Source organism: Anabrus simplex, chromosome 3 (genome assembly GCF_040414725.1).
Source record: "Anabrus simplex isolate iqAnaSimp1 chromosome 3, ASM4041472v1, whole genome shotgun sequence".
NCBI lineage: Eukaryota > Metazoa > Arthropoda > Insecta > Orthoptera > Tettigoniidae > Anabrus > Anabrus simplex.
Genome location: NC_090267.1, coordinates 142,108,279 through 142,133,396, shown reverse-complemented (window position 1 = coordinate 142,133,396; position 25,118 = coordinate 142,108,279). Strand labels below are relative to the sequence as shown.

At 39.1% G+C, this 25,118-nt stretch overlaps 1 protein-coding gene across 2 annotated transcripts in view; it reads right to left on the bottom strand.

Moving 5' to 3' along the window:
* The window catches only part of mei-P26 (meiotic P26), a 451,952-nt gene that overhangs the window by 360,160 nt on the left and 66,674 nt on the right, over window positions 1-25,118 (bottom strand). For both annotated transcript variants that reach the window (XM_067142736.2, XM_067142737.2), the window contains exons 4-5: window positions 11,444-11,623; window positions 11,097-11,237 (exon numbers count right to left, since the gene is read on the bottom strand). In XM_067142736.2, the coding sequence (XP_066998837.2) occupies window positions 11,097-11,237; window positions 11,444-11,623 (321 nt within the window). The remainder of the gene's footprint in view (window positions 1-11,096; window positions 11,238-11,443; window positions 11,624-25,118) is intronic.

Below are 25,118 nucleotides of genomic sequence, written 5' to 3'. Positions count from 1 at the left end.
GTGAAATACGGTGTAAATTATCGGACTGAGTATATTAATCACTCATACGCCACGAATTGCAAAATGTCATTTATTGTGAAGTTCCGTATTGTGTTACAATCACCAAAGTGAGTGAAGTAGGGATAATCTGCTTACAGTGAACCTTGTGGCAGTTTGGCAACATTTATTTATGTACAAGTAAAGGTGTACATGACGTGATTAAAGCGCGGTTGATCAGATAAAGTGAAGTACCTTAAAAATGCAGTAAACGTTACGACTATAGAGTCGAAAAGAGAACTGATAAGAAAAATAGTGGCTTACTTGTAATAAGAATATTAATAATTGGGCAACGTCTGCCAAATACGTAAATGCAGTGAGTAACTTGCCTTACGTGTAGAAGTGCCGTAAATTAGGCAAAGTCAGATCATTAACACCAAGTGTGTTACCTTAAATAAACTCTGTATATCCAGAAACAGTGCTAGTATGTACATGATACTTCAATAATATTTAGAGTGTTTATAACTGTATACGCTAATGAGAGGATCAGGATAACAAGCTACAGAACATTATCGTTACTAGATTAGTACACAAGTATATGAGTGATTCTAACCGCATCCGATTGTAGTATGCGTCACATAATTCATGTAGCTAAGTTATTTCCTCATTTGCATACGTGAACGAGTAAGATAGTCGATCCTGGAAGAGTCTACAAGCTGTCTGCCTGTGCTTCATCTTATGCATCAGGGATTTTTGAGACCTTTTAACGCCTGGTCAAGATCTATAACAGGGGTTTCCAATTTGTAAGGGCTCGAGGGCCGTTTTGGAAACCTTAGGTATGTTCGCGAGCCGCACTTGAATAGGCCAATTTTCGTAAAATTCCGCAAATAGTACAGAAGCACCATTATGAAATAATATGCATAGTTCAATTGAAAGGAGGGTTTGATAATTTTAATTGCTTAAAACATTATTTTAAAATTGCATAAATGAGTGAAATTTGCAGCCGGGCTCAGTGGCTGAGACGGTTGAGGCGCTGGCCTTCTGACCCAAGCTTGGCAGGTTCGATTCTGGCTCAGTACGGTGGTATTTGATGGTGCTCCTATACGTCAGCCTTGTGTCGATAGATTTACTGGCAGGAAAAAGAACTCCTGCGGAACAAAATTTCGACACCTCGGCGTCTCTGAAAACCATAAAAAGTAGTCGGTGGGATGCAAAAGTAACAACATTATTACTTGAAATTTGGATTTTAAATGTTTTGAAATTAATTATAATCTATTGAGAACAAGTGAATACTTGAAAAGAGGAACTAGTATTAAAGAATAATTAGTTTTGACTTGGGTCTATATGGTGTATAAAAATTAATACTTTTTGAACAAGCTATTAAATATTTTTGTGACTTTTCTTCACATAATTCTTACAGTGCTCTCGCGGGCCGCAAAAATGGCTTCGCGGTTCACATGCGTGCCTTTTGGAAACCCGATCTATAACATGGATGTGTACATCAAGGAGATGAATCTAAGACTCCGCCCTATTGAAGACGCCGTGATGGCAGTTTAATTTCATATGGATGTGCCTAGGGAAAGAATGACCACAATGTAGAATCGATAAGTACATTTCAAAATTCTGAGTTTGAAAGTAATAATTCCCCTAACTGTAAATAAGTAGATTTTGCATGCCAATTAAGTAGAATGTAAATAATTTTCCAAGCTATTTCAAAGGGATTATAGTTTTCTAGTTTGTTATTATAGGGATTTTCTTCTCTGGTTTGGAAACCAGCATTTTATTTACCTCTGGGAAAAATTAATGCACGACATAATGATGATGATGATGATGCTTATGCTTGTTGTTTAAAGAGGCCTAACATCTAGGTCATCGGCCCCTAATGGTACAAAATGTAATGACAAATTAGAAGTTCAAAATCATCCACTGACCAAAATAAAAAATGTTATGAAAAAGGAATGGATGGATATGAATTTATAACAATCAGTGGAACCGACCCAAAAACTATCATAAAAAATAGTTCTACTGACCAAGGGAGCACTTCCAAAGCACAATCCGGAATCGAGGACACTTGTTGTCTAAAGGGGTTCAAAATCCAAAATCCAGGCAACAGCCCCTCATAATGGTACTTACCACTAGTAAAGTAGAACCATGGTATTTGTCATGTTAGGGTACTAATCAAAAGTAGCGTAGACTCACGGTATTCAACACATGATGGTACAACTCACAAGTATTGTAAGTCGCACAGGTAACGCAGGCCTGTGGTGTTTCTCACATAACACCGCCACTCATAGGCAACGCAAACTGATGGTGTTCCTCACCTAGGTGTACTAATCACGGACCGTGGTATTCCCGGTTATCCCTCATATAGGAGTGGGTACTAATAACAGGCAACGCAGACCCACGGTGTCGCTCGTATAGTGGTACTAATCACAGGCAACTCACAGACTCGTGGTGTTTCTCACAATGATACTAATCACGGGTACTGGAAACCCACAGTTAACTACTCTCTGCTGCTACTAATCACAAACCTCTGGTGTACCCAATATGGTGGTACTACTCGCAAGTAAAGGTGGCCCATGGTGTTCCCCGCGAGATGGTACTAATCAAAAGTAGTTTCATGGTTCTAATGCAATCATCCCATGGTCGCCCCTTTTAATCGCCTCTCACGACAGGCAGGGGATACCGTTGGTGTATTTTTCGTTTGCATCCCCCACCCACAGGGGGTAGACAGGGAGAAAAAAGAGAAGGGATCCATCATTTCAAAAAATGAAGTAACGGACCAAGAAAGGCAAGGGCCACGAAGGGCGTGAAAATGAAATACTTCCTAGGCCTAAACTGCTCTAATACCGTTGCGGTCAGAAAAGAACAAGAGTTGACCAAGGGAGGTCAGGCAGGATAGACGAAAGTGAGGAACCTGGCACAAGTAAGTGGAAGCAATGCCAGAACTCAGCTAAGGGCCCGTGGTCACCAACCCACACTCTCAAGTTGAGAGTCCCTTGGGCCCGTTTTAGTCGCCTCTTACGACAGGCAGGGGATAACGTGGATGTATCCTTCATCTGTGTCCCCAACCCACAGGGGGTGCATGATCTAATTATAAGGTCTTAGTATTGATTTGTGTGTGAAGTATTGTAATGAATGGGAATAATGTTCATTTAAATGATCTCAATTATTAACATGTCATGTATTGTTATGTATCATCAGAAGGTTCAGACTACTTTTATGCTTCACACATAAGACAGGATATTTTCCCATATTATATTTAAGACTACTGACCAAGAAGTTGAAGATGTAACAGGTGCAAATATGATATTTAGATCGCAAATATAATATGCAATTTTTTTTAATGTCCCGAAGAACAGATTCTTCTGCAAATATGTGTGTGTTTGGGATGTGAGCTATGATTGACTAGCATGTCATCATTTGATAGGTGAAGCGAAATGGAAATGTGAATTTTCCAAGAGAATTTATGTGAAGTGAGAGGTATTATGCCACACTAATGATAATGAAAATGAGGTTGAATAGAGCCATGTGGAAATCAGGTAGATTAAAGTTATACTATAAGAGGCTGTACCAGCCCCCCTCCCCCCCAATGGCACTGCGGCCCTTGAAGGGCCTTGGCCTACCAAGTGACCGCTGCTCAGCCCAAAGGCCTGCAGATTACGAGGTGTCGTGTGGTCAGCACGACAATTCATCTTGGCCGTTACTTGACTTTCTAGACCGGGGCCGCCATCTCACCGTCAGATAGCCCCTCAATTCTAATCACATAGGCTGAGTGGACCTCGAACCAGCCCTCAGGTCCAGGTAAAAATCCCTGACCTGGCTGGGAATCGAACCCGGGGCCTCCGGGTAAGAGGCAGGCACGCTACCCGTACACCACGGGGCCGGCTTAGAGGCTGTATAAAGCTGAATTTAATATTGAGGCTATTATAGGAAGAGAGATATCCTTCCTTAAGAGTATTGAGAAGGGCAGTATGGAATTGCCGTTATGTCTAGTGAAAGTTGTCAGCTGAGAGTGCCTCGAAAGATTTATGGTCCTGTGTCTGAGGGAAAGGACTACACTGCAAAGCTTCATAAAAATTTGGGACATTGCCTGGCTATTTATTTCTGACACTCTTGCACAAAATAATAAATTACTACTGTCACAATAGAGTAGGAGATGATAGAATTCCTCCCAATTTCTCTTTTATTTATCTAATTCAACTTAGGAATTTAGGCATGCACCCGATTGTAAGAAGACCATGGGTTCGATACCATCCGATAGCGACGAACACCGTCATCGTCATTTGATGATGGACCACACCTTCCATATGCCTGAGTATGTATAAAATGTGTTATTATATGTGTTTAATTTCCAGATAAGTGTTTTCATTGTACATAGTATGATGGTGTTGTCAATGTGTTGTCCCATAGGTACACCGCTGTCTTTGAATTGTCTCGTTAGATAGTGTTATTCATATCCCGGCGAAATAAAATGCTCGTGTGATAAATGCAACATTGTAAATAACATTCAAATAACGTTAATAAGTAAGAATTATAATATGACTTTCAAATATTTCGGAGGTGTGCTTACAATTTATTCACTGCCTTAATCACATGATCACAGGAGATCATGATACAATGAACTTCAAATTTATGAATATGAAGTCATGATAATTATGCAATATGTAATTGCAAATGTGCCTTTTTATTATGTATAGTTATTAATTAATTAATTAATTAATGAGTGTTTTAAATAATGAGTGTTAGCAAGTGATGCAATAATAAGGGGGACGCCTCTTCAAGTATTATAGGATTATCTGATGCAGAATGCAAAATCTGGAAGGACAGATGAACATTAAATCATCAATTTGAATCCATCATATATTTTCTTTTAGTGTTAAATTTTATGGCACAATTCATACATATATTTATATATATGTTTTGTGTGTGTTCTTTTCTCAATTTAATAAAATTATATTCAAAAAACATAGGATACCATTCTTCTAATTTAGTAGTGACGTATTCATCTTATATTCAGAACCCCCTACTTATAAATGTTTAACCCTTTCCTGCCAGCATTTTCACTCCGCTTATCCCCAGGTTTCAACCTATTATTTAGCAAAAAATGAAGCAGACCGTATTTTTTCAGAAAAAGTTAAATACAGTAAAAACTACTGATCACAATGAATTCAATTTTTCAATAACATTAGAATATATACCATCACATCCATTTCTCTGTTTATTGAGTCATAATGTGTTTTTCAACCCCCCCCCCCCCCAATCCTCGTAATACTCGATGCAGAGACAGTCTGCATTTGTCACATTCACATGTTGTCTGAATCCCTCAAAACCAATAATCACGTGATTTTGGAAGTGGAATGATGCCCATGTATATAAGATTTTATTTCATCTGGGCAAGTGTCTTCCCATTCTGTTTTTATCTTACCGGAATGCGACTGTTTGAAGGCTGCGTTGTTATATGCGCAATAGGCTATGTCACTGAATAATTTTTCTCCGCCTAACATATGTAAAAAAACAATCTCTTTCCCCTAATACTCTTTCCGAATTATGCGCAGATTCAACACCATCCATTTAATCATTCGGAGTAACGAAACGTAATATTTGTGTTACCTGAATTGCCGTGGCATCGCATTCAGGTCCGATTTATCGATGTTCGTTTTCATTCATATCACTGTTTTCACTAAAATTATATTCGTTGATTTATTATTCACTCATTAAAAATTCACCTGCACCCCTACTCAAGGATTCTGCGTCACTTTTTTCGCCCACATTCAGCTCAGTTTCAATATACGCGATATTCAATCCCGCCATGTTTACGAACGAAACAGCTGACCCGCCCTCGCGGAAGTTCAAGACCGTTGCCTAGGCAACGTTAAGGCAGATTATCTCTCTTCCTTTATTTCCTAAGACTTGTAGACTGCACTGTGTGTTCATAAATGCCTTATAAACACTTCACTGATGAGAAAAATAAAAAACTACCTCACAGATCGCAGACGAATGCAGATAATGCAGCCGGGCACTTTCGGGCGCTAAGGACCGGAAGGCTAAATGAACAGTTGGGCGCTAAGGGCGCTAAGGGCCGGAAAGGGTTAATATAATGCCTATCTATACGGATATTTGCTCTAAAATCTAGTCGCGGTTACTAGGAAATAGAGGTGATGGGACTTCGATTCTGGGGTTGTTCTTCGAAGACCTCATCATGCACATTCCATTCAGCCAATGCACTTATGAATTATTGTTATTATTATTATCATTACTATTATTATTATTATTATCAACTCTGCAAATAACCTTACTCCTTGTGGGTGGGGGTTAACTTCCAATAAGTAACCAGGGGAACCTGACCCCTACAGAGCGCATCCCCAGATGGCAGATAGGGGGCCCCTACAGTATGTAGAGCCGGTTGAAATAACCAATACAACCCGCGGACCAACAGGTAGCCCAATTCCTGGGGGTTTTAAAATACTGGGACACCCTCTCTCCAGGGGTCATAAATATGGAGGACCCTTGCCCTGGGTTAAGGTTGAAGACCTCAACGGCATCTACGGCGGAGAAGATGGACTTCGGTACGGTGGAGATGGCGGAAGAGGCAACTCATCCTTCTGGGGTGTACAGATGGCATCTACTGCCTTGTAGGATGAGGAAGGCATCCTCAAAGGCTAAGGGAGTAAACCCTGAAAGAAAATCCTCTTATGCATTAGGCCTAGCAAGTCAGCAGGAGAGTATTAATAATATAATAATAATGTTATTTGTTTTACGCCCCACTAACTACTCTTTTACGGTTTTCGGAGACGCCGAGATGCCGGAATTTAGTCCCAAAGGAGTTCTTTTTACGTGCCAGTAAATCTACCGGCATGAGGCTGACGTATTTGAGCACCTTCAAATACCACCGGACTGAGCCAGGATCGAGCCTGCCAAGTTGGGGTCAGAAGGCCAGCGCCTCAACCGCCTGAACCACTCAGCCCGGCCAGGAGAGTACTGAGTACAGTCGCTTTCAATAAGAAAAAAAGCCTCGCAAAGAATATTATAGACCGGACTGACACGTCCTCTCAGACAATTGTAAAGTATGATGACCATAAGGCTGATGATATACAATGTTCTGAAAGGAAACCCCAAATATAAAAGAGACCCAAATACCGAATTGGAACGATGAACATTCTATCATTAACTGGAAAGTTAGAAGAACTCCTAGACATGATGGATAGAAGAAAAATATCAATACTGGGATTAAGCGAGACCAAATGAAAAGGGATTGGAAGTAAGACACTTCATGGAGGTTATAAATTATACTGGAGTGGACAGGAGAAGGTAGCGAAAAATGGTGTTGGATTCTTAATTAACGAAGGGACTGATGCTACAGCTGAAGATATCTGCAAAAGTGATAGAATCATTAAAATGTTCATGAAACTGGAGAACACTAAGTACACCATCATACAAGTGTATGCCCCACAGACAGGCTGCAGTGAGGAAGACAAAGAGAAATTTTGGGCAAGACCTGGAAGATACAGTTAATGAGGAAAATATTATTATTGGAGATCTAAATGCGCAAGTTGGGGTAGACAGACTTGGGTACGAGAACATCATTGGTCCACATGGATTTGGACAAAGGAACCCAGAAGGAGAACAACTATTAGATCTGTGCAGAAGAAATGATCTTATAATCAACAATACATTCTTCAAAAAAAGAGACAGTCACAGAATAACAAGATACAGTTTGGATGGCCAGTATAGAACATTGATTGACTACGTAATCACAAATAAAGATGGGGGCAGGTAGATCACAGATGTAAAGGTCATCCTTAGTGAAAGAATGGACAGTGGCCACAGATTGTTGGTAGTAGACTTCAAACATAAGACAAATGAAACGCAGAAACTTATTACGAAAAAACCAAGGGTTAAAACTTGGAAGTTGCAAGAAGTCCAAATAAAGGAAGAATACAAACTAAGGATTCAACAGAGTTTGCCGAAGTGTGAAGTAACCAGCGTTCATGAAGAATGGAAGGCCTTCCATGACACCTTTGTGGGAGAAGCCAAAAACGTATGTGGAGTTACAAGTTCTATCAAAAGAAAAAAGGAGACACCATGGTGGAATGATAGAGTGAAAACAGCGGTGAAAGAAAGAAACCAAATAAAGAAGGCACTGGACAAGGAAAACAAAAACAGGGACAAGAACGAAATGAACAAGAAATACAAAGACTTCAAGGAGTATACAGGAACAAGAAACTTGCTGTAAAGAACATTGTACGGGAAGAAAAAGAGAAGAAATGGAATGAGTTTGCAGACAAACTGGAAGAGGACAGTAGAGGAAATATGAAATTGCTATACAAAGTAGTGAAAAACAAGCAAAGGGAACAAGAGACCATAAAAGCAATAGAACGTGATGATGGAACTCTGGCACAAGAAGAGGGAGAAATTAAACAAGAACTCAAGATCTATTTCAAAAAGCTGCTCAATGCAGATATAGAAAACATAACGGATAGAGAAGAGCCAAGTCTAGGAACCACAACTGAACCACCAATTACATGGCTTGAGGTTGAAAATGCGCTCAAGAGCATGAAGAAAGGAAAGGCTGTGGGCATAGATGAACTAAGTGCAGATATGCTGAAAGCAGCAGGAATTCCAAGAATCCAATGGCTCTACAGACTGCTCAACCAGATATGGGAAGAAAATACTATTCCTGAGGACTGGAAGATGGGCATCATTGTACCTCTGTTCAAGAAAGGAAGCCGATGAAAATGTACTAATTACCGTGGTATCACACTACTATCTCATGTCCTGAAAATATTGGAAAAAATAGAGACCAGAATCAGAGATATTGTTGAACCAATTTTGGAAGAAGAGCAGTATGGTTTCAGACCAGGAAGGTCAACTACAGACCTTGTATTTGCAATTAGGATGCTAATAGAAAACTACTGGGAGAAGAACAAGCCTTTATTTCTAATATTTTTGGACATTGAGAAAGCATACGATAGTGTACTAAGGGAAAGAATTCGGCAATGCATAAAAGAACTTCAAGTGCGAGACAGCCTCATTGACAAAGTGAAAATGTTGTATAGTGGGAACAGAAGCTGTATTCAAGTAGGATGTGGTTTGTCGGACTGGTTTGAAACAAAGAGAGGAGTGCAGCAGGGCAGCTCATTGTCACCACTTCTATTTATTATCGTAATGGATGTAGTAATGAAATCTATTAAAAGGAAAGAACATGGAGATATCATAGCCTTCACATTTTACAGATGATGTTGCGATCTGGAGTGACTCAGAAGAGGAATTGGGAGAGAAAATACAAAGCTGGAATGAGGAGTTTAAGAAATATGGTTTAAACATCAGCAAGACCAAGACGGTGGTGATGAAAGTGTATGGGGAAGGAGCAGAACTAATAGTCATGTTAAATGAAGCTCAACTGGACAGCGTTCCAGTTTTCAAATACTTGGGTAGCGTTATATCAAATGACAACCTAGCAAAACATGAGGTGAACAATCGAATCAATAAGGCAATACTATTTTACCACCAGGTAAGACACCAGCTGTGGGATGAGCAAACACCCATGAAACCAAAAATGACATTGTACAAGTCCTATTTTACACCAATTCTTACATACAGTCTCGAAACCACAACACTGACCAATAGAGATAATTCCAAACTTCAGGCAGCTGAAATGAAATTCCTACGCACTATGATGCAGAAAACCAGGAAAGACAAGATTAGGAATGAGAAAATTAGAGAAGAAGTAGGAATAGATGATTCTCTCCTCAATAAGATTCAGTTATCAAGACTGAAGTGGTTTGGTCACATGAAGAGGATGCCAGTAAACAGAACTACAAGGAAGGAATTTGACAGAAAGGTAGAAGGAAGACGACCCGTGGGAAGGCCACGAAGGAAATGGATAGATTTAGTTAAGAGCGATGTACTGCTGAGAGGTCATGATTGGGACAAGTTGGTGGAGGAAGAATGGTACAAGGACAGGATGAGATGGAGGAGGCTCATATACCACACTCGGAAAACTGGAGATGGTTTAGGATGATGATGATTATTATTATTATTACTATTATTATTATTATTTATTATTATCAATTTTTTTTTGCTAGTTGCTTTACGTCGCAGCGACACAGATAGGTCTTATGGCGACAATAGGACAGGGAAGGGCTAGGAGTGGGAAGGAAACGGCCGTGGCCTTAAGGTACAGCCTCAGCATTTGCCTGGTATGAAAGTGGGAAACCACGGAAAACCATCTTCAGGGCTGCCGACAGTGGGGTTCGAACCCACTATCTCCCGAATATTGGATACTGGCCGCACTTAAGCAACTGCAGCTATCGAGCTCGGTCGAATTATTCTTCTTCTTTTTATTATTATTATTATTATTATTATTATTATTATTATTATTATTATTATTATTATTATGCACTGAAGCCCTGAACAGGTGCAGTATCTCACTGATTAGTATACCAGGCAAAGTATTCACTGGCATCTTGGAAGGGAGGGTGCGAATAGTGTTTGAGAAGTTGGATTAAAATCAGTGTGGTTTCAGACCACAGAGGGGCTGGCAGGATCAGATTTTCAGTATGTAAAATTGAAAAATGTTATGAGAGGAATAGACAGCTGTGCTTAAGTTTCGTAGATCTAGAGAGAGCATATGTCAGGGTACCGAGGGAAAAAGATGTTGCCATACTGAGGGACTATATCGCCTGGTGGCATTCTTCATTCCTTCATTTGTGTTTCTTCCTAGGATTCATTGAAGTCAACTGTTCTGCTAGCAGTTTTACTTTGACGCTCAATTTTTCTAGTGATTTGGTGTTGACTTCGGCTTGGCGATGATGAATCAATTGATCAGGACATGTTACTGTATATATACATTTAGTGTTCTCTATCTTTTAAGATTATATTATTTTACTGTACTTCCATGTGGAATCAATAATCTTGTTTAACATGTCAACAAATAATTATCCATTTTGATTTCATAGAAATAAAAATATCAGAGTTTTACGAGTCATCGCTTAGGAGCTCTTGGTCAACTCGGGTCATTGGTAATGTTTGGGTTTTATGAAATCCCACGGAACAGGAGTTTAACAACATGTAAGGTATAGTACTGAACAGATGTCTATAAGAAGAAATTTACATACCTGGCAGGAAATACAATAGAATTTCACATTTTCATTCGAGTGAGTTTCACAGAACACAGGCTTATGAATGGGGACCGGATCATGAGACTTGCGTAGTTCTTCGAATGCAACAACGTGGTGATTTTCGAAGCACCGCATGAACTAGACAAGAGACAAGCTGGCATTAGTGCAGTCAAAACAGAAAAACATGATGCACAGTAATTGGGAAGACAAGATTGTCTTCAATATCACAATCAGTCCAAAACATTGTGTTCTAGCAATTAAAAGCACAAGCTAAGAGAGAAAGTAGCATTCTATCATGTTAATCACACTATGAAGTAAATTCAGTCTTAAGTCAACTAACTTACCTGATGAGCTGTGTTGCAGTTAGGACAAAGGAAGTGAGCACAATCTGAACATCGAGCCACAGCTTTCTCTTTTGCTTTACAACTAGTGCACAGAACAGCCATATTTTCAATGGCAGACATATCCAAGATATTGGTGAGAATATAGTCGCAAGGTAGGGAGCCAGCCCCCTTGTTACCCACCTGCAAACATTAATAAATAAATAATTCATCCAGAGACATACAGCATAGCTGCCAGCTTTTAGAAATCAAAAATAGGAAGATTTTTTTCTAGGATTTTATCACATATATTGTGCCTCGGTCTAAGTGAAAAAAGGACAGGATAAAAGACATACATATCTACAGTTACAATGTGAATTGACCATTAAATTTAAAATCTTAAACTGAAAAAACATTAAAATGGTCACAAGAAAATGTACCTAATAAATCTCATTTATGGCACATACATACGAATAATAATACAGTCGAACCTCGATATCTCAAACCTCCATTACTCGAACTAACTTAGATTTTCCGGCAGTTTGTCTTATTCTTCATGTGTATTTATTTTTCTATTCTCGAAATTCGGTTATATGAATTTCTCGATTTCTCGAAGCAAACATTTCCTCCCTTGAAGCAAAAAAATACTCTAACTCGAATATTGTGCAACATTAACAGTGCAATATGGCATTTGTGATTTGTGAGCAACAGTTAAGTAAAGAAAGGGTTACAGTGAAGCTGAAAACTAATATGACGGGAACCGAAAAAATTCAAACTTCTAGCGATTGGCAAAGCCTTGCCGTTTCCCGGGTGTCAATTAACTACTGGTCACGAACGAAAACAAGCCCAAAAGTCACTTATGACAAGCTGCATTTACAAAACTCGGCTGCGTGGTATTGACGAGAAGTTTCAACGTGAAGGGAGGAAAGCTTAACTGCAACAAACAGAAGAGACTAACGGATTTTTTTTTCCAAACGTGTTAATGAAGGTATGTTTCTTGTTCCACTACTGTATGTACTGTATCTTGTCTTCCATAAAGTTACTATAATAAGTGTTTTGTATATTTTTAAGTACCATTACACATAATGTATTCAGTAAAAGCACGTAGATACCTATGATTCAATTATGTGCTATACATGCTAAAAAACGGTATTCATATATCTTGAAATTTCGATAACTCAAAAAAAATTTATCTCCCAAGGTGATTCGCATAATAGTTTCCTTTATTAGACTGTAAAATGAACGGAAATTGAATTTTATAGGTATCTCTGAACACTTTGAGATAACGTTTGTTATGTTTTTTGGCCATAACGTGAAGAGAAAATATCAGAAACTGTCATCGACACATCTCCCTGAAATACATTCAATTCATTAAAATTATGAAGTAAGAATAAACAAAAATGCACTGAAATACGCAAAACTATCACATACAAAACAGATCGGTACGTCTCGTACATTATTAACACACGGCTTTGACACGGAGAAAAGTACAGAACCGTTAGAAAAAACAGGTGGCATACAACTCCAACAAAATTATGCACAGAAACAATGTTAAAAAAAAAATTTCATGTGGCTATTTCTAGCCGGATACAGCCCTTGTAAGGCAGACCCTCCGATGAGGTAGGACGGCATCTGCCATGTGTAGGTAACTGCGTGTTATTGTGGTGGGGGATAGTGTTATGTGTGGTGTGCGAGTTGCAGGGATGTTGGGGAAAGCACAAACACCCAGTCCCCAAGCCAAGGGAATTAACAATTTAGGATTAACATATCCGCCCCAACAGGAATCGAACCCGGGACACCTGTGACCAAGGGCCAGCACACTAACCATTTAGTCATGGAGCCGGACAGAAACAATGTTAATAGTGCGCGAACCACACGATAAGAAACTTACTCTTTCGTCCCAATTAACTGAGTCGCTAGCGCTCGCTAGCCTGTCTCGCTTGTAGAACGATTGCCGTCCCGAATCCCCAGCCGTAAAGCACACATGCTGCTCTAGCGAGCAGGAAACACGCTACACGAAGTCGACAGATAATACACTTACAAAAATAAAGCATCAAATAAAAACGCTTGAAAATGACGATGGGTAAATTACACAAGCACATAAGAATTTATACTTTATCCTAGGGGAAGAGTGTTGACTGTACTGGAGGTTATATTGGTCAAAAATGGGAAGAATTAAAAATAAATTGGAAAATCGGAAAGTTTCCGGGTAAATCGGTAGGGTTGGCAGGTATGGTACAGCAACTGATTCTAGGTTGATTGAAACGTCCTCTTACAAGGAGAAGAAAGACAAAAATATAATAGCGGTAATATAATAGAAAAGGTGTGAATAGAGAATGTTGCCAAAAATTAAGCAACTACATGAAACTATGGTTGAGATTTTTGTCAAGAAGTTAGGAAGTTATTTCACCAGCCCACCCTAGGGATAATTGTGTAGTTGTCACGCAAAAGTACAAGGATAGATTTAAGGAAAGAAGGAAAGTAAAAAAGAACTGAAGTTCCTCAACTTCTTTAAATAAAACTTCTCAGTTTGTACCTTAATTAGACCAAACCAAAAACGTGAGAAGGGAAGAGAACTACCCTTCGGGAAAACAGAATTGGGACAAAAATTTAAAAAGAAAGCTGTCTTGTGATGAGTTTCTGAGGTACAGCCATAGTATACCACCGTTAAATCACAAAAATGTTATAACACATAACAAACATCGAAATACAGTGATGCAAATGCCACAATAGTAACAATAGTAACTGGAAGAGCGAACGAAACAAATCAAACACGAGGGATAAGTGCACACTAACACAACAATGGTACAGCGTGGTGGCAAGAGTGGTAGGTGGGCTGAGCATCAGAGTCTTTGACCCGAGCAAGAGAATGCGTTAGAGTTTTGACGGCTGTTGCGCGAGCGGAAGACCTTAACCGATTTGAACCATTTCTTTTTCTAAATCATCATTGGTTCGAGTAAGAGTCGACTAGAGCTATTACTTTTAAATATTGACAAGTTAAGCAAGGTAGAAAATTATCATAAAAATACATTTTTCTGAATTTCGGCAAACTTTAGAGCACATGCGCGACCGGAAGAAATGAGCTTATTTTGTTTCTTTTTTACCCCGTTTTATTCTCCCCACTTAGCAACTTTTCCGTGGTATTACTATTTGGAAAAAAGAATTTGAGTTTTTTCGGCCCACCCTAATGTGCAGGCCAAATTCTGAACACATTTTATTGAAAAAATAATGGCAACTTCAAAAACAAGGCCAACCAGGAAATGTAAAGTTTGCGCAGTAAAAGGGAAAAATCAGAGACAGTGTATCAATGTAAAAAGTGTAAGGTTCCATTACATCTAGAGCAGTGTTTTGAAGCCTACCACCACACTGGAAAAACCATTTAACCAGGTAATGCGATGAGGAAAACCTCTAAAATTTTATTTATCTTAGTATATTGGCACATACAAATCCTAATTATAACAGTGAATTAGTAGTTATACCAGTTTTGTGAACTAAATAAATTGTTATAAGTTATCTCACAGAGGACTTGAAAAATATTCAGTCCCAGCAGACACAACTGTTCTAAAAATATGAAGGATACACGGGAAAATGGGGGAATGTCAATGTAAAACAAAAAATGAATTAACACTACCCATATATACTTTATGGTCAGGAGAATAGTTTAGGACAATGTCCAACCAAGAACAGGGAACAGTCACAGAAATATAACAAGTTTCAGAATACATGTACAATCGGTGAAAGGTGAATGTCACCACAGAACAAGAAACAAAAGGGGAATGTCAGCTTGGTATGTGGCAGCACTGTTTTACACGACGCCAAGTTGAGTTATGGAGAAGAATCCCAATAGTCCTGTGTCATATGAAACCTACCGGAAAACATTCTGTAACAAATTTAACATAAGTGTTGGATATCCTCGCACGGATACGTGCAACACTTATGCACCTGAGGTTAAAATTAGAATGTCAAAAATAGAATCACTTAGAAGATTGTGCAGAGCGTAAGGAAATTGAAGCTCAATCATATCACTTAGGCATTCAAAACAAATTGCATCTTAAAAAAGCTGAACAGTTTTATACACGTAAACGACTTATCAGGCTCACTTCCAAGAAAGATTGCGATAGGAAAGCAGTAGCTATGGATATCCAAAAGAATTTATGCATATCTAATTTATCCACTAACGACGTGTATTACCATAGACAGCTCTCACTGTTCTCCAATATACAGTACAACCTTGATAATTCAAAATCGGTTAGTTCAAAATCTAGCCTAATTCATAGCAACTCTGGTTCCAGGAAGCATGAGGTACGATTTTGCATGTTATTTCAATCGTTTAATTCAAAATACGGATAATTCGTAATTCGAAGAACAGTGTCGGTCCCGTTACCGAAATTCGGACTTTTAATTCGAAACTGCCTTTACATTTCGAAAAAAAAAAATTTTACAGAGTATTTTAAATTCAAAATTTCTCTGCATCATGAAAGAACGCGTCTTCCGGAACGTGAAGGGGCAACTTCGCGCACTTTCACCTACTTTGGCGTGTCTGCAGTGTGCTTCATATCTGCTATGTTCAAGCAGAATCTCAATTATTTTGTATTTGGCGTTTTTAGGAACACCACAATATCACATAGTAGGCAGTGTACGGAGAGGTAGAATTCGCGAACGCTGGCGATGCTGACAGTTGGCGAAGAAGCGTAGCTTATAGCCTACAATCAATTCGTATGCACCAAACAATATTGTCAATGCCGATGATACCTCAGTGTTTGTGTTATTTTTTTAAATGCTGAGGCCAAACGGACTTATGGTTTTAAAGGAGAGAATTGTCAGTTGGCAAATGTACTGTGTTGCTATGCAGTGCACAATGCACACGGAAGCGACACTTCCTTTCCGTCATAGGAAAGTTCGAAAAGCCACGATGTTTGAAGGGCTTTGGGCACTCTCCATGCCAGTAAAAGGCATCTAAAAATGCAGACAGTACAGTAATCCAAAAGATAAAGCTTTCGCACAGGGGAGCAAGCATAATTTTTCCTCGTCTTTGAATCGTGTTTTTCTTCCTTTCTTTGCGTGAGGTTATGTTTGTCATTGTTTCATACAAGAGCATTATTTGAATAATGTAAATGCACCTTGTTGGATAAATTTCTGAAATAGTATTTTCCATGGCATTTGAAAAGTTTAAACTGAGAATCAATGAGATTGCATGCATTAATGGGTCTTAGAAATACCACGGCAGGAAATCGTACAAGTATAGTCACTGTACTGTTGGTGTAATGTGGACGGAAGCGAGAGACTTTCTCCCCTCATAGGAAAGTTCGATATGCCGCGATGTTTTAAGGGCATCGGGTACATTCCGTGCAAGCACAAGGCATCTAAAATGCATACAGTTCAGTAAACCAATTAATAAAGTACTTGCACAGGGGAGCCAGTATAGATTTCTCCACGTCTTTGAATCATGTTTTCTTTCTTTTGATTTCATTGCGTGAGGTTATGTTTGCCGGTGAGTTATCCAAGTGCATTATTTGAATACTGTAAACGCACCTTGATGGATACATTTTGGAAATAGTTTTTTCCATGACATTTGAGAGCTTTAAACTGTGAATCAAGGTTAATTGCATGCAGTAACGGGTCTTAGAATATATTGTGACGCCGCAAGGGTTGGCATTTCCAAAGTATGTTGGCGGTTAATTCGAAATCACGTAATTCGAAGTCCGATTTTTGCATCCCAACGACTTTGAATTAATGAGGTTTTACTGTACATGTTTTGTCTAGAGGACACTTGGTATTCTATAAATACCCAAAGACAGTTGCACATAAAGCATCAGGTGAAGTGTGTTCTATGTTACTTCATTTCATATTTTGTGAACTTGGTGACGAGATAAACCACTTCACAATCTTCTGTGATTCTGCATGTGGACAGAACAAGAACTGGACTGTTTTCAGATTTCTCCACTTTGTAATGTATCATTCCAAACGCCTTGATTCTGTGAAAAAAGGATTTTCAATTAGTAGGCACTCGTACTTAGAGTGCAATAGAAACTTTAATCAGAAATTTGCAGCTGAAACGCCAGAAGACTGGGTGGATCATTTCAGGAGTGCCAGAAATAAGCCCTTCAAAGTTGATCAACCAATGATTCGTCAATGGATCACGTCTTTGAATCCTTTGTACAGAAAAGTTTGCCCTTTTAAAACTAGACCTATAAGGGAACTTGTCATTTCCATTGAGCATCCACGATTCATGGAATACAGAGACAGTTACAATAGCAATTGGGAAAGACCTGTTGTAAATGCTCCAAGATCAACTCCACACTTCTCAGAAACACCAGTTACTGAGTTCGTTCTCCCATTCATCTTATGAATGTAAATACAAGAGTTAGTGTACATGAAGTTTCTCTACATTCACAAACATGCTGGGAATATTGCGATTTTAAATTTGTAATTTATTTGTAATTTCTATTTCACATTTACATTCCATCTCTGCAGCAAAATTTTCTGATCTGCATGTCCTTAGATCATTTTGTGGACCAGTAACGACTGAAGTAAACGATCTCTTAATTTTAATGTTATTTACTGAAATTAAGAATGTGATACACCTCAAGATATGGCAGAGTACTGATTTCAGAGGATAGTTCATAGTTTCTCGCGTCTAGTTAAATGTCGGAAAGGCTATTCACATGTAAATTTTTATAGAGGATAACTCATTTCTCTGCAGGTGTTTCAAATATGTTTTCATGACATATATACGATTAGGTTAGGTGACGCCATTTGAAGAAGAAAACTCTGGAGTGATACCGTATTTCTTAGAATCCAAGACGACGGTTTTTTCCCCTCAGAATCACATGCAAAAAATCAAGGATCGTCTTGCATTCACGGCCTAACAGTAATTAATACCACTGGCAACTCTCGCGGTGACCAAGCTGCTTCTTTTCATCCCCGCACCCGCACGCACACACGCACACACAAACACACAAAAAAATCATTGAGAAACGACCACCTCTCTTATACATCGCTAGCCGTGACAACCGGTTGTTATACAGTGCCTATGTGTAACCGTCACCGGATCTCGGGAAATGGTGAAGAGAGCCCCTACAAAAACGTTTCTCTAATCTGCAAACTGGAATCAATACATGTGAGCCTTCGAGGTCTTAGAAAGGCCACGGCTACTCAGTGCCAGAATTATAACGCGTCTACTGTACCTGACTCTTAGTAAAATTAAGGTTTATAAACAGCAAAAATATTTTCGTGATGGATAGTCGTAAAGATATGTGGAAAAGGTATTGCCGGCAAATTTTCCACGGGTTCTCATCGATATGATACCAATTTTAAGTTAGTGGTTTTTAAACACTCGGAAATGTAGAATAATTCTGCAGCAGAAAGAACATATGGCATAGGCCTAACTAAAGCCAGTATTTAGCGTCAGCGTGAAGACAAAGATACAAAAACAATGCATTCGGTGGTCCGCAGCAAGGACGCTTTAAAGAAGTCGAAAATGAAATTGTGAGGTATGTGCACGAAAAATGCAAGGGCGGATAGGCCATACCATGGCACAATAAACTCGTTCGTTGACCTTCAATGTCTGCAATTAGGCCTATTCATCGCTAGCCGCTGAAGTTGGCCGAACCCGGCAAGCGAGACGTGTGTGTAGCGGTAGCCGGTTACATATGACGCTGAGTAAAAGTACCGTCACAGTTTTATAGACCGCTAGAATATTTTCCTGATGGATTGCCGTATTGTAGAGACACATGCAATAGGCACTGCCAGAAAATTTTCAACGGGTTCTCTTTTCGGTGTAATGATGCCAATTTTAAGTTAATGGTCATTAAACCCGCGGAAATAAAGAATAATTGTGCACACAGAGAAAAAAAAAAAAAAAAAAAAAGCAAGCAGCATAACGAAAGCCAAGGTTTGACATCTAAAAATAGTAAAAAAATGCGTACCGTACAACAAAGGCATTCATATGATTTTGCGAAGCACTTTTTGAGCTTGATTTAATTTTTTTGAAGAAAAAAAGTGGAGTTCGTCTTGGATTAGGAGAAATATGGCACTGTAATTTTCTCACAATGAAATTAAACATACACTTTCACGTACTATCGGATTTCAAAAAAATAACAAACAAGCAAGTCGTAGAGTGGATAACATCCGTGGAAACGCAAGTTTTGAACAAACTGATTGCCATTTCATACTGATTTAAATGTGCATGGGGGCGGGGGAGGGGTGCAGGCTTTTATACACAAATCGGATTTAACAACAATCCGCTATAGCGAATAAATTTTCTGCTGTTGTGAATTCTCGCTATAACGGACTTCTACTGTATGTCAGAAGCTAAGGTGAGGGTGGGAGATGTTGGACATACATGTGTGTGGAAAAAGTGTAAGCCTGGGGATAGTGTGCAACCTAATATAATTCCATTTACGAGAAATCCTGGTGTTAGGGTTGGTTTATTACCAGAGGTGAGTGCGATTGTTTTGAACTGTTTCTAACGGATGAAGTTGTATATTTGATAGTGACCAAAACAAATTTATATGCGTAAAGTGCATTGAAAAACTTGAAAATAAATCTCCGCATTCAAGGACAAAGTTTTGGAAAGAAACAAACTCTTATGAAATTCGACAGTTTATTGCGTTAGTGTTGTTGGTGGGAATAATACAAAAGACTGAAAAGAAAAAAAAAGTATTGGACACAGGACAGTATTCTCAAAACACCAATATTTTATGAATCCAAGTCACAGGCCTACCGTAAAAAAAAGTGTAAATAGAATGTAAAGTAAGTCTTTAATTAATCTTGAATAATATATGAATGTGTTCCCTTAATAATTGTTACTCATACGTTGCTTCCTAAAAATAAATAATTTCCTCTGAAAAAACCTCAACTTTCTAGCACAGGAGGTCTGCCAGAACCCGCCACTGAAGGGATTAATAGCAACAACCGTGAATACTTCGTTTCCTCATCTCGAGATGGTGCAGCTCTTTTTGAGAGAGGCCCCAAGTGGAGGGAAGTTGCATCCACCACTTTCACTGCAAATCAACCTTCCTGCCATTCATAAATCTCTGGCATTACGGTACCAGGAATCAAACTCAGGCTCCTGTGAATGGCAGCTAATTGTGCTAAACATTACACTGGCAGTCATTCTTAACTACAAAAGACAAACATATATACATGACTGATGCATGCTTGCAATGCACGGTTCAGACACAAACCTAATCATTCACCTGTTTGTGCGACATCAGAGCTAGAGTAGGCCTACGTTAGAGGTGGATATTTCTTAACTACGTAACACAGATGTACCGCATGATTTTGACGCGTTTTCATAGCGTGGGTCATGCGGACAAACTATTCACAAATTTGTGTCATGTCATCAGAGCTGCAGTAAGGCTTGTACCCGTTTCGAAGTGGAATTGTTCTCTGATGAATTACGTTGGGGGGTCTTGTATGAAAGATTTATTTATCATTTTCTTCGTCTTGAAAAGCCAAGGAGGGTTGGTGTTCTGTGATAGCAGTCACGGCTAGCAAGCGAAAGAAAGTGCTTTTAACTTTAAAACAAAAACAAAGATTAATTGAAAAGTTCGAGAAAGGAGAATCAGCAAAGAAATTAGTGAATTATTATGGGATTGGTGCACATGTATGACAAGCTTTAGCATTGGAAATAGTGGAAGCTCTTATATTATGCTTTTTTTTTTTCTTTGCTAGTGGCTTTACGTCGCACCGTCACAGATAGGTCTTATGGCGACGATGGGATAGGAAAGGCCTAGTAGAGTGGGAAGGAAGCAGCCGTGGCCTTAATTAAGGTACAGTCCCTGCATTTGCCTGGTGTGAAAATGGGAAAACTATCTTCAGGGCTGCCGAAAGTGGGATTTGAATCCACCATCTCCCGGATGCAAGCTCACAGCCGCACGCCCCTAACCGCACGGCCAACTCGCATGGTGTGTGTATATATAACAAGGAGATTGTAATTATAGTGATGTTTTTGCACCAGAACATTCGTACTTTTATACAAAAATATTTAAATTACCGTATTGACTCGTGTATTAGACTTCCTACTATCATATTACCTCATTCATTTCATCTCATTAACGCCTCCAATGAGGTTGACGTTAGGAAGGGCATCCAATTGTAAGAACTCCCTACAAAGATTCATCTCATTTCATACCCATAGAGAAATGGGATACATTTCTATGTTCCTTTTCATCACTGTAAAGGCTAGGAGATTGACCACTAATGGCAAAACAATCAATCTATCCTATAATTTCCTCTACACTGGGGAAGGTGGAGATGGCGGAAGAGGCAGCCCTGGACTCTGGAAACAATACGAGTACAATCTGAAGAGACCATTGACTTTGGGCAGATGAGGCTCTTTAAGAGGGCTTATGCTTCTTGGTGGAGGTACCATATTTGCTCGCATTTAACTTGCCACCATGTATACTGTACCTCACACCCCTTTTTAACATTTGAAATTGCAGAGAAAATGAATCCTCACACATAACTTGCATTAATTTCTGACATCATAAAGACATATGGTACATACTGCACCCTGGCGGAGGTGTTATCTGCGTCATTCAATTGTAATGAATTATTGAGGAATATATATTCCATATTCATAAGCAAGAGAGATGGGCACACAGTTGGTACTTAAAGAAAAAAATATGAAACTCCTCAGTCCAGCGTAAGCTTGGACCAATAGTAAAATTCGCCGGGGAGACGCAGTCACGACAACTTCGTATTGTAAGAAGTACTATCAAAGGTAACTCCATGGATTAAATTTATAGAAGGAAATGGATTATAGATTCGAGATAAGGTGAAATTTAGAAGCCTAACCATATAATAAAAATTATTAAAAGTTATTGAGGAAGATTGACTGGCGTAATTCTGAGAATTCATGGACGCTATTCGTTAATTGGCTGGAGGCAAGAGACACTACAAACGGCACAAAATTTCCCGCCCAGGATATGGGAGCTAAATTCAGAATTATATTCATTACCAGTGAACGATATTAGTTGAGAATTGGCATAGAGGCTATAATAATATTATTACATCGGTAGATCCCAAGTTTAAGCCACTGGCTGGTCCGCATATAGCCGTATGAAGATATTGGAACTGCTCACTCTAAGGTGACCTCTCGTGAACTCGGAGGAGGGGTAAGATTAATATAAACACATGGTCGTGCCGACGGAAGATACTTACTTGTGAAAAATTGTTCGAGCTGTTACTACGCAAGCGCGTGTAGATATTCACTCGTGGAGAATTGTTGGAGCTGTTACTACGCAAGTGCGTGTAGATACTGACTCGTGAGAAATTGTTGGAGCTGTTACTATGCTGGAGCGCATAGGCATTCGTAAAATATTGTGTGAGGTGTTATTATGTTAGGTAACACAGTGATCCAGGATGTGAATTAGTAGGTATTGCAGACTTGAACAGTCTACTAATATGAGTTCGAACATTTACGGAACTCATTAAATCGAAACCTACGGGTAGGAGTGAGATTTTCTATCTCGGGAATAGTATGTGTTACGAGAGAACGGTTGCGGGTGTTTGACATAATTTCACCAGTGAACAGTCAACTACTAACTGAAACCTGGTCAGCTACGCAAACGTGAGAAACGCAAACCAACACGGAAGTGCCGGGTCGGAATTTCGAGTGCGAGTCGGGCCGTTGAAGGTGATACCGATATATCCCATGTTCCTTAGTGCCTGGGGAAGGAATGAAGAATGTATATTTACATTAAGTGGGCTACATAAATAGGCAATAGTGTAAAATTTCAGTGTTAAATTTAGAGTGGAAAATATTCCGAGTGTAAAAAGTTATTTGTTTTTCTAAGATTTAAAATGTGTAATATTGAAAAGTGTCAAGGATTACCTCTTCAAGCTGGCATGAATTCCAGTAGAATGCAGTGCTAAAACTGGATGGGGCCGATGTTCCTCGTCCAGTTTAGCAAACTACAAGGCTGAGATGAGTCCCCCATTAACCCCTCAGCGTTGCAGCCATTTAAATAGCTTCCTACCCCGCAGCCAGATGAGAGTTCAACTACGCGCGACTGAAATACATCGATTCACTTAAAGCATTACTGCAAGTTTAAGAGTAGCCCGATTTTCACGAAATTTGGAATTCCTTACGACAGAACTATGTACATGCAGATAATTACATAATTGTTCCACATTTCCTTAGTAATTTAGTTCTGTGTGATAGAGTTCGAAGCACTCTTGGAGACAGGGACTCAAGTCACACTCCTGGCAGCAGTACACTGACGTCTTCTTTTCGCCGTGTTTTGAACACAGGATACAATGTCTCCGAGGTTTGGATTTCCAACTCTTGAGTGCTAATTTCCTGATAAAATATCTTTCCTGCAACCTTGGAACTGTATTATCTGATGCGCGCCCGGCCTTGAATATTTCGTTCCCCTCCCGAGCGAGAGTATTTTGTAAACAAACCTTTCACCAGCTGAACTCGATAAGGTGATTGCTCAATATTTGTCTCTGTGACCTGTGTGAGTATTATTAGAGAATTTAGCAATCAGAATTCACCGTTGAAAACTTCTCTTTGACCTGTATAATTATCTATAGTCTCTTACACGAAATTTCCAAGTACTGTTTCCACCTCATCGTCACTCTCATCATTTACCACTGCTACATCATCTATTTCATTATCACTGCTGCTTATACTGTCACTACTACTTCCGACTAAACTTTCATCTGAATTATACAATATTTCAAACACGTTACTGTCAGTCATACCACCGCTGAGCGCGGCGCATCACACGGACTGATGAAGCTGCAGCGAGACCGAAAGCAACAGGACGAAACTGAATGAGTGGAATAACATTTATGACGAAACAGACCAACTCGATACATATTTCAGATAAAAGGTCGAGACGTCTTTCAAACGAGATATATACCATGAACAACTAGTTCTCGTATCGTATGACAGAAAGCAGCACTAACTGATGCCTACACAGAGCGCTCGTGGAGAGTTACGAAAATATTACAAGCTGAGAAATAAAGACAAATATAATAAATTAACCGCACTCCCAATGTACAAATAGAGCAAAGAACATCACACGAAAAGACAAACTTCTCAGATCATCATTTCTTTATTTTATTCTGTGGGAAAGAATGAAGCAAACAGACTTTTAAAAAAGCAAGAGATTAGTGCTCAGACTTATCTGACAAATAATTATCCTTTCAAAAACAACTACATTATAACGATTTTTCAATTCTTATTTACAACACTGATAAACCCGAAAATGTCTTCTTGGAAACAAAACAATTTGCATATCAGTAACTCCAAAACTCTTCGCGTTATAGCCGTAAATGTGAAAGCATGCATGGGTCTATACCACGTACAGAGGTCGGCGGCTACGGAAGAAAAGAGGGTCTATACCACGTATAGAGGTCGGCGCTGAGGGGTTAATATAAATTTGTATATTGCTAACGTTAACGGGAGGAAATCATATTCTTTCATTATGGTAACTTGTGAAATGAGCCGCTTCCCGACTCGTGTAAATTCATATATATTTAGACAAAGGAACAAATTAATATGTACATAATTAGGTCAAGCACTCATCATAATCTTGATTACTTACTAGAGTAGATTAGGGTTGATTTTGTTTGTTCAAGTGCTTGAAGTGTTCGCAATTATATAGGAGCACATTTCACGTAAAGATAAGATTAATATTCATTTTAGAAGGGCTCAAATGTGTTTTCAGTTATCGGAAAC